This window comes from Perca fluviatilis, chromosome 18 (genome assembly GCF_010015445.1).
Source record: "Perca fluviatilis chromosome 18, GENO_Pfluv_1.0, whole genome shotgun sequence".
Lineage (NCBI taxonomy): Eukaryota > Metazoa > Chordata > Actinopteri > Perciformes > Percidae > Perca > Perca fluviatilis.
Genome location: NC_053129.1, coordinates 9,297,829 through 9,313,403, shown reverse-complemented (window position 1 = coordinate 9,313,403; position 15,575 = coordinate 9,297,829). Strand labels below are relative to the sequence as shown.

The window sequence follows — 15,575 nt, the reverse complement described above, 5'->3', positions numbered from 1 at the left end:
CTTGGTACCTTCTTGAACAATAAAAAAAAAATAAAAAATAAGACCGAGAGCCAGGCCATGCATGTTCAGTAATTAGGCCCGAGAGCTGAACTAACAAGTATAATGTAGTGTTAAAATTATTCACTGAGTAAATTCATATGCAATCCACTGAGAATTAGATAGGAAGCTGCAAAAGAAACAGCTGGAACCAATTATAAAACATGCAGGCAGCACGTGGACATTTATAAAAAGGTAAGTTTCAGTTGCATTCAGTTGGCTATCTTTGGAGCTGCTATCGGACGGAAAGAGTTCCAGTTCCAGTCGACCGCCTAAAACTTCCTCTAGATGTTTGCCAAAGAAATATCGAGACGCTATCCAATGTTGTAGCTTCTCCTCTCAAACTAAAACCAGACAGTGAAGAGTATTTTAGTGAACAAACTTCAGAATGGTAACTCTGCTCCGCAGTGGAGAGAACATGAAGCTGTGGTCAAGGCTGTAACTTTGGTTTGAGAAGTGGAGAGAGACACAAAAGTGGGGGGGTCCTTTGCCAGAATTTTTTTTTGGATTTCTCATTAACAGTCTAGTAAAAAAAAAAAGAAATCACTTCTGGCAGCGGAGTGTTTCCCTACTGTGCTTCCTTTCTTTGGAGTCGCCTCCCTGCTGCGCGGTAGTTAGTGAGGCAAACTCTTCTTCTATCTTTACATCCGACTTTAAAACTCTTTTCATGTCCAACAGCCACATACTCGACATAAATACACACTCTCTAGGATTGAGAAAGAACCTCCTGCTTGCAAACAAGAGATTGTGGTGCTTATTTTTGTAACACTTTACATTTGATCCATGAGTAGTTCTGATTTTTATTATTACTTTTTTTTCTTCATTTTATGATCTGATTTTCCATTGTGATTTTAATGTATTGATTGTAGGAGTGTAGCGGTACATGTATTTGTACCGGACTGTTTTGCGTGCGGAACATACTTCAATTCCAAGTTCCCACACAAACATATTAAGTGGCGGACCAGAAGTTTGTTTAGTCTCCGCCAGAGAATGTCTAATAAGGGGAGAACGTCCACTGTGTGAAAACATCCGGCTTCTGAACTGGTTGCAGTTCCACTCTGGTTCCATATGAGGTCGCTCATGGGATAGTGCAGAATGAATGGAGGTCTATGGAGCTATACCCCTCAAAATCCACTTTTCTCATTATGTCATTTTTGTCTAGTAATTTGAATGTTGCATTCGAAAAGGGAGGCAAAGAATACACACTGCTGGGTGTAAAGTAAAGTCGCTTTTGTGTTCTAAAAAGCCTTTTAAAACGTCAATGACGTCATACACATCATACGGCCAGAGATACTGCTTACGGCAAGCTCTGAGTCGCTTCCTTTGTTCTCTCGAGGCATCGACAACACAGCTGCCAGGTAAGGCTCTCCCTGTCGATACACGTGCTAGAAGGAGTTTTGATATGCTAATGTTTTAAAGACCACGCCGTAGACGGGCTCTGACATTCTGGTTCCGCTTCGGATGCCATCAATCGGGATCTCTGGTCGTAATCACTCCTTCGCTGACCAATCAGCATTCATAGCAGAATGCTAGCGCGTTATGGGCAACAACGACTCAACCTGTAAGAAATCGAACGGACATAAGTTCATTCAACTTTCGACCTATAGTCCATGTTGAACTTGCGAAAAATAAAATCAAATCTGAGATTTCTCAACGACAATCAGGCGAAAGAGACAAATTTAGCCGTCTAGCTCCATAGACTCTTGCCCGCGATCACCCCCAGGGGAACTCTGGTGGAACTGCAACCAAATTCGGTACAATGGGGCTTAATAGGGAGTGAACAGGCTCTCCGTAGACGGCCTCCGTCTCCGCCCTGCACTTTGAGCGCTTTATGGTGTAGACACATATAGCCGACGGGCGACCGCTGACAGAAAACCCCGTCGATATGATCCGTTGCGTCCCCGAGGTCCAAAAAACTGCCACAGAACAGACCAAAAAGACGAGAGGAGACGAGACGTAATACATCTCCATAACAGCAGGCGGCGCTAATCTGTAATGTTGCCCAAGAAATGAAAACCGGCAGCTGATTGGACGAACGCGTCACATGGGTTTGTTTTCTCCGGAAATTCAGAGCCAGACTGTCATGGCGGCCGTTCAGAATACGATCTCATATTGTACTAAAATAGTTCACTGAAACGTGTTTCTGAAAACATTTTAAGCGAGAAATAGGCCATGCAGTTGCTGAATCTGTCTTCATTTCAGCTCAACAAAGGTCAGTTTAAAAGATTTTCATCAGATTTTGTGAGACTCTATTCACCTCATTCCGCTCGTCATTTCCGGGTGAGTCCCGACTTCCCTGCCGCCGACCGAACATGTCAGGTCGGCCAAAATGAACGCCGACAGCCCCCCAGACTGACGGCGGCAAGGGACACACCAAACAGATTTGAGTCACTGACCTCGCCAGACTGTCCCACGGCCGATAATCGGCCGGATGTGTCCCGGCCTTAAGACGCACTTTGCACACAGTAAGCCTCCGATGTGTACCTGGCGTGGTTTTCTCCAGCGTGTACCAGCGGTAGAAGGCCCTCTTCTTCTGCTCACTCAGGTCGGAGCCGTGCTGTAGTAGCCAATGGGAGATCCTGCTCTGGCTGATGCCTGGAAAGCAGCCAGACATCGAATTACAAACAGAGTGTTTTGCACCACGTCCACAGCACAATTTGTAGACAAGATTCAAGAGAGACAGAAGGTAATACTGGGGGAGGGGGAAGTGTTCTCTCTCCCATCACTTGTCTCTCACACAAGCTGTAGCCACAGAAACACTGCTGGGCACTTTAACTCCTTTCTACGGATTGCTCGATATTTTGTTTAATTAGAAATTAGGATTTGACTTATGTCCGGTACGTTTGCAAAGGTGGATACCAGTATTTTTGTACGGATGTTACAGCACCTATGTTGATTAGAAAATGTTTTAAAAACTTTTATTTCTTCTTCTGAATTCCAATTGAAATAGTCACTGAACACAGAAACGTAAATATGAAATGCTATTTCCAGACTGGAAAATTCCACCCATACATTCACGAAATTGCTTTTAATGCATTGGCACTAATTATTTATCTCCAAAAAAATATATATAATTAAACTGTTTGAGCAACTAAATAATTTACATTAAATATGCAATGATTAATTGATTCGTTTAGGTTTTACAGACACTTTGTAGGTAGCAGATATCAGGGAGAAACGTCTGTTGTATTGACAACTGAGGAGTCCCTAATATTTATTTAAAAGATCGCATCCAGACATGTTTTAAGGCATATAATTATCCAATTTGTGTCTGATTTTTCAACAATGCTTTCAAAATGATATCTACTTTTGCTCCCTCATTGAAAAACTATGTTTCGTTATAAAAGTTTAACTATTAGACACGAGAAAAGTCAATTCTCAACTACATTACATGTCATTTAGCTGACGCTTTTATCCAAAGCAATTTACAATTGCTATATATGTCAGAGGTTGCACGCCTCTGGAGCAACTAGGGGTTAAGTGTCTTGCTCAGGGACACATTGGTTGATGTATCGCAGTGGGAATCAAACCCGGGTATCCACACCAAAGGCATGTGTCATATCCACTGCGCAATCATCAGCCAGTCTAGTCTGACTCCCAAAGTTCTGAGCTGTGATTTCACAAAGTCCTGCGAGCACGTCCATGTGTTAAACTTTTAAGGTGAACACGGAAACTTCAACAGATTGATATAAAAACAGCATTATAGCGTCATAATGCTGTTTGGGTTTGAAATTAATTGAAATGTAAAGAATGTGGTTTTCCAAATAAGTCAGTAGTAACACAATGAAAAAAGGAGGGGAGCGGTTTAAGCTGAAAATGATAGGCAGAGATGACGACATTTTCTAATTTTTCTTTATGAGAAACTCCACTCTGGTGTCTGTGAAGGTTCTCAGGCATCCAAGGAAACTTTACTTTTAATGATATCAAACACAGAGAAATGGTCTCCCCTTGTCTTAAAATGTACCATATCATATAATATCATATCATCCTAGTTCCTCGTTTAGTGCTTCGATGAAACGCTTGGTTACGTTGTAACCTTGGTTCTCTGAGGAAAGACTATTTTTCCAGTCAGATTTCTTAATCCAAGCTCGTGTCTCGTCTCGTGAGCTGAGTGTCTTGTCACACCCCTACTCAATGCTATCGAATCATAACACTTCCACAATCGCAATGCTTCTAGAAAAATCGCAATACAAATCGATCTGCACCCATGTATGGCGAAAGGAATCGAACCGGGACAAAAGCGTATAGTCCCAGCCCTATTAAATAGCGGGGTTTCCCTATCCCTATTTCATCCTTCCTTGGATCCCCCCCTTTTTGATTTTCTTTGTATTGCTTAACATGTAAAATGTACATTTCAACTGGAGAGACGCACATTTGACAACAAACAAATGTGCACGACGTATAATAAAAGAGGACAGCATGTTTGCAACAGAAAACACCTCGAATGCACAACATATGGCGCTTACCCACTGCTAGTACCAGCTCTACTCGGCTCGGCCGCGGTGCCCTGTCCTCCATTTTCCATTGCAGATTTAATACCGCCTCATGCGTGAGGCGAGCGTGGCTGGTCGTCATAGCAGGAAACTGTCGTGACCTAACGCGACACACACACAGAACGTCGAAGGTGTGTTGTTTTTGACTCTCGGCATGTGGCTGTTGCCACATCCAGAAGACACATTTTGTTTCAAAAGACGCTGGAGGCAGCAAAAAAAAAAAAAAAAAAACACACTGCTGGCTAAACTATTTAAAAATGGCGCGTCTGTCGCTAGCAATGATGACGCAGTGATTAGTGACGATTCTCTCTGACCAATCAGTAGTCTGCTGGTTTTCACGTCACCTTTTGGTATCGCCTCAACTCGCTTGGAACCTCGATGGAGGCGATACTAAAAAAATAAAAATAAAAAAGTACCTGTTAGCAGGTACCAGGGACTTTTTTTCATAATGGAAAACCGAAAGAGGCGAGTAGAGGCGAGTAGAGGCGAGCAGCTACCATGTAATGGAAAAACGCCATTAGTTTCAGAGTGTGTGAGTACTGCTACTAACCGGTAACTTGTGCCACCACTGCCTGAGAGATCCTCCTGTTCCCCAGGAATGCTTTGATCTCCTCTTTCACCATGCTGCCGTCCCTCCTGCAAGCAAACACACACACACACACACACACACAAACGAGTCACAACACAGCAATTCCACTTAATACACTGTCAGCAGCAAAGTCTGAAGAACCAAGCTGGTAACTGACAAAGGAAAACATCAGACAGCATTTAAAAAGGACAGCACTTTTTTTTTCTTTTTTTTATTAATTCAGTAAAGGCGAGGTAAAACATAATTGCCGGACTGATATCAAAAGTTTAGTTTAGTGGTTTTGTTTACACACAAATACCACAGATGAATTTACACATAATCAATAAAAGATGGTAGGGAGAGATGCAAAAAAAAAAGCCTCAGGAGGGGCTTAATCTGGGCACTCTCCAATGCATACTCCATTTTAAATAGAAAGAAACTAAAATACTACAAGATACATGGTGCAGATAGAATTTCAGTTTTTATTTTTTCACTATTTACATGTTTTTGTTCAGTTGTGGTGCGAGCTGCCGTATCGTCATTCACCCGGCATCGACGACAAAAGCGTACACGCGGCACGCTTCTGTTACATCAGACTCGAGACAAAGTCCTTTCAGGCAAGTCATGCCACTCGGCCGCCATCTTGGCAACGCCTCCGGGTAGCTATTTCGGACTAACAAGACCAGGCTCCTATCTAAATGAATGGGCAGAGAGTCAGAACTGCACTTTCACTGGTCATCGGGACATAAAAACTACATGTATAGAAACAGCAGTAGAATATGATAAAAATCCCTGAAAAAGTGACTTTGCCCCAAAATAAGGTTTAAAACGCTGCTTTTCCCCACAGGTTAACATGCATAAGCCAGGGCAAGGGGTTCAACGACACCAACTTCATTTAGACGATAGGCTTAAATGTTTCCCGGCTTGACTGTTAAAAAGCAGATGATTGGCTTTCCAGCGGGAGGGGCGGGACATGTGCATACAACCGCCAGCTTTGCCGTTACGGTTTTTCCTTATATAGTTGTATTGAGGATTGAGGAAGTGGCATGTCTCTTCTAAATAGTCTCTGCTCGAGAGCACTCGTTTGGTATATTGTACAACAACGAATTCACATGTCACATAATCAAACCTATGTTTTTGTACTGTACGTATTCTCAGGGAAACTACAAAACCAAGGCTCCGTTTTAATCCGAGATGCATTTTGACAGCATTATCGGTGTATTGCGCTTTTCTTTTACGGCTCCCACATAATCACCGTTTCATTTCAGAGGAGCACAAAGGCGAGGACCACGAATTTTAATTAAATGAACCACAATCAAGTAATCTTATTTTTTTCTTTTCTTTTTTTTTTTTTTTAAATGTATTTGGCGGACTCATTTCCACTATCTTAGTCCTCAGCGGGGAGAAAAATAAAAACGTGCACAGACTCGCAGGAGGGTGGTGAGTGAACATGTGCAGTCACACAGTGTACCCACCCTGTCTTCTGGCTTTGAGCCCAACCCCCCCCCTCCCCTATACATAAACAATTACATTCACATGCTGTGCATGCCACACAGCAACAAGCCTATGACTGTCTTGGCTTCATTCCTCATCCTGGTACCGATGGCGAAACACCTGTCCAATGTGTATGCTGCTTGGTGCATTTATCCATACTAATAGTGCATACTTTTTTTATTCTTTTACCGGAAGGGCATTTCCAGTGGGCGCCTAACCCCACCCAAGGTTGAACAGCACTATAACCATGACAATCACAGCATCCTCTGAACCAGTCAGCATCCCAGGTTCACACAGTCAAAACGGAGAAAACGCATCAAAGTCCTGAGTGCTCCGCTGGCACGTTGCTGAAATGAAAATGCGTCACGACTCTTGACATCCAGCATCGATATCCTCCACACCAGCCTCTTGCAGCGCGGCTAAAATTAGAGCTAAAAAAAGAAGAAAAAAAAAAAGACGCTGTCGTATCGACACCAGTGAATCAATGTAGCACTAGCTGCTGTACAAGACTGAGGAGTAAGAGTGGGAAGTGGAGGAGGGGGAGGGGGGGTTGGATGCCAACTCAAAAGGCCGAACCCCTACCGAGACGGAAATGGGCACTTAGAGAGAGAGAGAGAGAGAGAGAGAGAGAGAGAGAGAGAGAGAGAGAGAGAGAGAGAGAGATCACAAGGGCACGGTGGGATTGTTGACAAGCTGAAACTGCATGTCACGCCCCTGCAGCCCCGCCGAGCGAGACGCTGGAGAGCCCTACCAGGCGGAGAGGACGAGGGCTTTTGAACGCTACTTAACTTCTTGGGCTGTCTAAACAGGACATGTCATTGACTGCATACAGGCAGCGGGAATGAGCACCCGGGACAGCTAGTGCAGTGCGGAGGACAGAGCCTGAGCTCTAAACGTCTATCCTAATTCTGAGTGTTCGTACGAGGCAGCAGGAGGAGAGGGCTCATGGGTAAAGTGCTCAGAAGAAGAGATAGGTGGCTAACGTGTGGACTGGGATAGATTATGAACACTGAACGTGTAACTGCGACGGGCGTGGAAGAAAATGGGATACCTACTAGTTTTTACTTTGACCTTATATATGCAATATTATCGTCCTATGCATTTTCATCCTTTCGGGTTTGAAATGAAATGTAGAAAAATTAAGGCTTTTCCAAATAAGTCAGTAGTATCACAATGAAAGAAGGAGGGCAGCAGTTTAAGCTGAAAATGATGAGCAGAGACGATGACATTTTCAAATTTTTCTTTATAAGAACCCGGTTGTCTGTGAAGGTTCTCATGCACCCAGGTCATATTATCCAAGGACGGATTCAAATCCAGGGCAACTGGACTTGTTTAAAGATGTTCCGAACACGTTTCGTCTCTTATCCGACAGACTTCTTAAGTTCTGACTGAACTGTAGGGAAAAAACACCTATACCCCACAGAAGTTAAATAGCTGGGTTTCCCTACTGTTCACTCAGAACTGAAGTCTCTCGGATGAGAGACGAAACCTGTTCAGGGCACCTTTGAACCCAGTCCAGTTGCCCTAGATTTGGATTGGAATCCTCCCTTGGACCCCCCCCCTTTTGAGTTTCTTTGTATTGCTTTACCTGTCGAATGTACATTTCCACTGGAGAGACGCACATTTACAAAACGTAATGTGCACGACGGACAAAATGAAAAGTATATGGTTGCAACAGAAAGCACCTCGTTTCAATGACAGACCCCTGTGGGTGAAACCCTTTGAGCTACCCAAGGGTAAGAGCTTAGAGTCTGGAACTGCAAAGATTAATCGATTAGATGTCAACTATTACATTTATCGCCAACTATTTTGACAATCGGTTTGAGTCATTTTTAAGTAGTATTTAATAGTTTAAAAAAAAGTAATACATTCACACCTTCTTAAAGCTATAGCGCGTAGTTTCTGTCGCCCCCACGAGGAATTCTAAGTAATGACAACAAAATTGTCGGCGCGTCCACGTGATACAAGCCTTCCGTGACCTGGTACCTGCTAACAGGTAGTTTGTTTTTTTTAGTATACCCTCCGTCGAGGTTCCAAGCGAGCTGAGGCGATACCAAAAGGGGACGTGAAAACCTGCAGACTACCGATTGGTCGGAAAGAATCATCACTAATCACTGCGACGTCACTGCTAGCGACAGACGGGGGTGTCACTGCCCGACGTGAGTCAAGTGCAGATGTGAGGTGTGCATGCTCAGATTTAAAAAGTTTACGGCATAACGTGTCACAAACTGAAATTTGTGAAATCCATAAAATAATAAACTTTTCTCTTTACATAAAATGTTTTAGCTAGCTATGATTGTTTGATTGCTAACGTTAGCTCAACACGCCATTCAAGTGACAGCCTTTGTTGTGTTTGATTGCTAACTTGTAGCTAGCAGTCATTTCAAAAACGTTTTAGCTATCTATGATTGTTATATTGCTAACGTTAGCTCAAAATGCCATTCAAGTGACAGCCTTTGTTGTGTTTGATTGCTAACTTGTAGCCAGCAGCAGCAGCAGTCATTTCAAAAACGTTTTAGCTATCTATGATTGTTTGATAGCTAACGTTAGCTCAGCAGCAGCAGTCATTTCAAAAACGTTTTAGGTATCTAGGATTGTTTGATTGCTTACATCAGCTCAAAAAGCCATTAGCATCTTGTCGCAAAGTGACGCATGCGCAACTCACATGTGCACTCGTCGCAAAGTGACGCATAAGCGACTCACATTTGCGCTCAACTCACATCGGGCAGTGACAGGGGGCTGTCCTGAACAAACCTGCCATTTTTAAAGAGTTTAGCAAGGTTTTTTTTTTTTTTTTTGCTGCCTCCAGCTTCTTTTGACAAAATGTGTCTTCTGGCTGTAGCAACAACAACACATCTTCGACGTTCTCTGTGTCTGTGTGTGTGTGTGTGTGTGTGTGTGTGTGTGTGTGTGTGTGTGTTGTGTGTGTGGCACTGGGTCACGCCAGTTTCCTGCGGCGTCGCTAAAGGCCGTTTTACAGCTGTGCGGAGGCTCCACGCAGAGCTCTCGCCGTAGCCTACGTAAGTGCCCTGGTGTTTATACTTGTGCGCTGGGGTGTGCGTCGAGCTGGCATGTGTGTGTGGGGAGTGTGTTGTAGAGCGAGAGAGAAGTGAGAGAGTGACGGCGATTAGCTTTGGAGCGAGTAGCGACTCTAGAGTCATAGTGAGAGAAACAAAGTGTCTCCCCTGTGCTTTCTGACCACGGGGGGGAAATCTGTAGCAGGAAAAGTTAACCCTCTCCTTGATTTCACGTTGTTTATGGAGCTGGAGAAGCAGGAAATGAGTCGGGAAATGCAACGCTACCAAGCCACGGCCAAGCGACGTGTGCCGCTGCGACACAGAGGGGTCTGCGGGGCTACGCCGTCGATTTTACGCACAACTATAAAATGGCCTTAAGACAACCAGCCATTAATCTGCAACAGCAAAAGGCGGACGGGGCACCGCGGGGAGCCGAGCCGAGCCGAGCTGGTACTAGCAGTGGGTAAGTGCCATTAGGGCACCATCAGGGCTACATGGCCTACACGGAGCCTACATAACTGGGACTGGCCGGCTTGAACTGGCTTATGTCATCTAGCAAAGACATTACCAGGGCAAAACTTCTACATCGACAGAAAAAGTTAAACATTACACCTGAAAAGGTAACCTCTGTCACAGAAGTGACAAGACGTCTCCCCCGTTTTCCATTTGCATTAGTGGCATCACTGCAACCAAACACTTCAGGGTGGTAAGGAATGCACCCGTGATTAGTTAACTTCATTATATGGCCTCGCGTAATTACAGATTGGATAAAAAGCTTTTCAGCACAACTGAAACTTCTACTCCCAATAATGAAACTGAATGCAACAGAAAAGGAAGTCAGACTGAGATGGCCACATTTCTTTGAAAATCAAATCAAATCCTGTGGGCAAAAACGGTTGTTCTTGTTAAACATAAAACTTTGTTTTAATCAAAAGCTCCGGCACAGCTACTAAACTGGACCTGAAAGTGAGAATTGTTTTCTCAACTTCGGTTTCTAAGGTCCAGAATAAACTTTAAACCTCAGCTTTAATGCCAAGACGAGAAGAAGAAGAAAAAAGGACATTTTAACAGAAGAAAAAAAAAAAAATGCCATGCCAAATGGGAAAGCGCCAACTGCTGATGAAGATCATTTGATATGATCAAACTTAATTAACTTTGTGGTGGGATTGCTTTTTTCCAATTGCCGTTTCCAAAGTCGAAATTGTACTCTGAACCTCGGCCTTTTTAAAACATGTTTGCGTCCCGACAGCAGCTGCACACAATCAGGGAAGTTTCCAGTTGGTGCTATTTTTTTTAACCCTGAAATAAACTGCGCTTTCTTGCCTCATCGTCGCGGGTATTACTTAGCCTGGAAATCCAGACCCAAATCCGAAAGATTAAGGGTTTGGCATTGAGTAATGAAAATGGCCCAACTCGAGGGGCGGCACCAAGCATGCATTTGAAAATCTCACCGCACGCGATTGGATAACACTACGACCAATCACAACAATACACGGGGTAACGTATCCAGAGCCCCATACGCTTAGCTACCAGCGGAGCTAACTGGTAGATTAAACTGTCGTCATCCGTTTAGCTCGCCTCTGGCCCGCCTATATCAGATACACCGATGCGATTGGTGCAGCTCGGCTACAAGGGCATAGTTAATGAGCATCATTACTCAATGCCAGAGTGACTCGCTGAGCAAATTCAAATTGTGCTCTCGCGAGAACTCTGGATTTCCACGGTAGGCATTACTGCCAACGAAGACGAAACCCCTGACTCCAACCAAGCGGCCGATCAAAATGAAAAAGCATCAGTCAGAAAAGATGGATGATAGCCTTCAAGGCGGCTTTTAGAAGCACCTTCAGTGCTTTTGTGTGTGCTTTATACAAAAGATGTTGTAAAAGGAATATTAGTGGTGTGAATTTGTTCAACCTTTCGTTATTCACTGTTCATTTCAAACAGCAAAAACGGTCCATTGAGCTCACACTTGAGTAAATGAAGCCTTTACAACACCAGAAAAAGTCAACACCTTTTAGCCATGTCGCTATAATAAAGATAACAAATCTCAGATAATATCTAGTCTAGGGCTGCACGATATGAAGAAAATATGCGATATACAATAACATTGTTGAATATCCCAATACTGACATTACTTGCGATAAATCAATCAATATTAAAGTGTACTCAGATCTGCCTTTCTGCTGCGTTCAGTATCACAAGCGCCAAAACGTCAAAATTAGAGCCCGACTGATATATATTTAACTGCATTATCATTATTTTAGTGAGGACACTTTTTTGTAAAATCACCAAATATGTATGTGGATGTTGAACTGTATCGATATCAGCCCTAAAAATTAGAGATGCACCGATTAGAACTTCCTAGGAGTTTGACCTGCCGATACCGATTTTAGCCGATTCCGATTTCATTTTTTCTAACCACTTTACAGCACACCCAAATATTTATTTTCTATCTTTTCTTAAATAGAACATTTTACATTTTGCATAGAACATTTTTTGAACAGATAATGGATCACTATAAAATAAAATAATAATATAAAATAAATTACTCCTGGTGTGGGAAATTCACACACATCTAAAGAGCAATGTTAGAACCATTTCCTTCTTTTCACATCCAATAACCAACTTAATATAATAAATATAGCCTTGTAGTATAAAGATATTTCTCAAAACACATGCAGGCCTGTTTGAACGTCAACAGTAACGTTACCTGAAAACATAAACGTCACCACTCATTTTACACACAGTTTAGCAACAAACTAAACGCTGGGGGAAGATTACTACGTTTTTAATGTTGGTGTGGAGCGGTATATGCACCCCCACTAACCTGGAAAGCGTTTTAAACAGTAACGTTAATACAGCGGGTCGGAGGAATACAGTCTCTTTTTTTTTTTTTACACAGCGTCTCTTGCAGCGTCAGAGGAAGAGGGACAGTCACCGCAGCGTTTGCTAACGTTAGCTTCTTGTCTCATCTGGGGTCTGATCAACAGCAAAAATTCATCAAAGTCAGTGTGCCCAACGCTATTTTCCAATAAACTGTAGCTGTCATAATTCACGGGACCCGCGGTTTTCATGTTCCACTTATTGAGCCTCAGAAGGGAGAGAGAGAGAGAGAGAGAAAAAAAAAAAAAAAAAAAGAAAAAGAGAGAGAGAGAGAGAGAGAGAGAGCTGAGATCAGAGCAGACTGCTCTGCAGAGCAGTGTATAATTACGACTTTATAACATTTCATGAACAGCTGATTGAGCGGCGGTGCGCTGATCTTGCGCGATGTTAATCATGCGGCGCCCGAGTGCATTTGACCGGCATAAAATCGGCATAAGTCAGACTGACCGGCCGGTCACCGGTCATGGCCGAGCACGTGAAAATCGGCCGATTCCGGTCACTGGCCGGTCAATCGGTGCATCTCTACTAAAAATCCTTTATAGGTCGGGCTCTAGTCAAAATAGAAGACGTTAAACGTCATAACGTTTTGTATTTATAACACGGTTGTATTATTGGACAAATTAGCTACTACAGTGATTGCAGTTTCCCTAATGTACTGTAGGGCCCTCCTACATTTTTCAACTTAGGAGCAAAACATGCTCAATAAAAAAAATTACCGTCAAGCCCTGTTCATATTTAAAAAGGGACTTAGGGGTAAACTCATGTGAAAGCCCCATTACGGCATTATATTCCATTACGTTTTAATTGTAACCTGCCACCAGAATTTTATGTTTTCCTTGACATAAATTGGTGGCTAACAATGTATCAGAATGCAGGAAATTCAGTCTTTGCCCCCCCCACACACACGCCACTCAATAGGCCCATTCTGAGTAGGGGTGCATGATATTATCGGGTCTATATCGTTATCGCGATATCACGTGGCGCAATATTATATTGAAAGTGTCGCGATAAGTATGCATTGTTTTTTTTAGATTTACTGTTATTGTTTCTAATATGTCCTGTTCTGTAGACATGCTCTTTATTTATTGTTTTGATACTGTCCAACCAGTGAAACATGTCCTGTTCTGTAGACATTATTTATTTACTCATGTTGGACCAGTCCAATAAGACCGTCAGTTGAAATAAAGAAAACTTGTTTTATTTGTTATGAATCTATTTTGATGGGTTAGTAATTTTACATGTTTAAAAATATCAAAATCAATTGATTGATATCGCAATATCCATAATCGATATCGCAATATCACATTTTGTCAATATCGTGCGACCCTAATTCGGAGCCAGGAAAACCCCCGACTTGCTGTTGACCTACTGTCCAGTTCGACAAGCCGCAAACTGAAGTTGGACAAATGGCTTTGAGGAGGAAAGTTTCCCCGCCCAAAACGTTTAGAGCTCCCTTCTACCGGCGTTGCTACTGACCTCATCAGCTCCTCCACCTTATCGTCGATGTCCAGGTCCTCCTCTGTGGCCTCGAACCCAAACGCCCGCGCCGCCGCCGCGCTGTTCACTGGGTACCTGGGAGGGGACAGCTTCCCGTTGGGCGTGGCGGCCAGGCTATCCCGCCCGTTCTGCGACAGAGCCACCAGCGAGACCGGCGAGGGCAAGACGGCGGAAGGCGGCGGCGGGCCCGGGGGCGGGGAGGTATCGTAGCTGTTGCTGGGCGACGGCGAGAGCGCCCCCGCGCTGCCGAACTGCGTCTGCGTGGCGGTGGAGATTTTGGAGGCGGTGGACGAGGAGGCGGCGGCAGCGGTGGCGGTGGAGTGATCGCCTCCGGCGGCGGCGCTCTCGCCGCCGTTGCACGTCGCCGAAGAGGTGGCGGTTGCCGAGGCAGTGTTGTTATTGTTGAACGATGTAGTAGTGTTGGAGGCAGAGGTGTTGTTGGCCCCGCCCACTCCGTAGCAGGACGAGGAGGAGGAGGAGGAAGAAGAGGTGCGGCGGCCAAACTTGTCGCCGTGCTCCCGGTCCAGCCGGTCCAGAGTGTTGAGCGCGTGCAGGATCTCCTGCTTGTTCATGCCGGTGCGACGCAGCCGCTGCAGCAGATCTATCTGCTCGATGGTGAAGCGCGGCTCCTCGCTGAACTCAGACATCCTGCTGCTGGATATGGGAGACAAGACAGACAGACAGGTTGTGAGATGGAGGAGAGAGGAGAAGGGGGAAAAGAGGAAACAGGAAATGCAGGGGGGGGGAGGAAGTTAAGGAAAGCAAAGTATGTGGATGTTCAAGATGTACAAGAAGAGAAAAATACTGAGAAAATAGGAGGCGCTAGGAGAGTCAGGCAGAAATGAGACAGCTGAAGGGATGGTGGAGGGAGGGAGGGAGGGAGGGAGGGGGGGGGCAATGAGAGGATTAAGTAGGAAAGAGTGAAAAGGAACGCAGTTGCAGATGGGGAGAAAAATGAGAATGATGGGAATGGAGGATGGAGGCAGAGACAAGGTAGTGGAAGGAGAGTAAGGGGGGTAAAGTAGAAAGAGAAGGGTGGGAAAGGAGGAAAGAACTGCAAGAAGAAAACAAAGAGGCAGCAAATCAGAAAAGGAAGACAAGAGCGAGAGATAGAGTGTGAAAGAAAAAAAAGGGAAGGGAGGGGCAGGGCATAAAAAAAAAAAAAATCAGCTATTTTTGGGAACCAGCAGGCAACACACACACACACACGCGCGCGCGCACGGTGCCAGAGTCACCTTGACAGCTGATGCTATCTTAACATTCTGACTGCCATTCTTTAAGAGCCACAATATATCCACGGCTCTGCATACCACCCACGCTGGATGGTTTTTTCATAAGCAATTTGCTGTGCTCAAAATCAATGCAACTGGAATCAGACTGCGGCACATTTTCCCATCTTCTGTGCCAGCCCCGACCTATGCCGATATGATAAGTGGTTTGGAAAGGGGTCACTGGCATTTTGCTACATCTGTGTGTCGTCCAAGCTTTTGCTTTGGAGGACAGAAAAGACCAGAAATGACTCGAGACGGTCTGCAGTGTTTTGGAAGTTACCAAGAAGGAAATGAATAGGACCGTGACAACTATAAG

At 44.3% G+C, this 15,575-nt stretch overlaps 1 protein-coding gene across 4 annotated transcripts in view; it reads right to left on the bottom strand.

Moving 5' to 3' along the window:
- The window catches only part of LOC120547211 (homeobox-containing protein 1-like), a 28,804-nt gene that overhangs the window by 11,460 nt on the left and 1,769 nt on the right, over positions 1–15,575 (bottom strand). For 3 of the 4 annotated variants that reach the window (XR_005637038.1, XM_039782692.1, XM_039782693.1), the window contains exons 2-4: positions 13,968–14,642; positions 5,080–5,165; positions 2,521–2,631 (exon numbers count right to left, since the gene is read on the bottom strand). Coding sequence is in view for 3 of the 4 variants with exons in the window: in XM_039782692.1 (XP_039638626.1) it covers positions 2,521–2,631; positions 5,080–5,165; positions 13,968–14,635 (865 nt within the window). In the remaining variant the exon portion in view is untranslated. The remainder of the gene's footprint in view (positions 1–2,520; positions 2,632–5,079; positions 5,166–13,967; positions 14,643–15,575) is intronic. The other variant, XM_039782694.1, reaches the window with a different exon arrangement.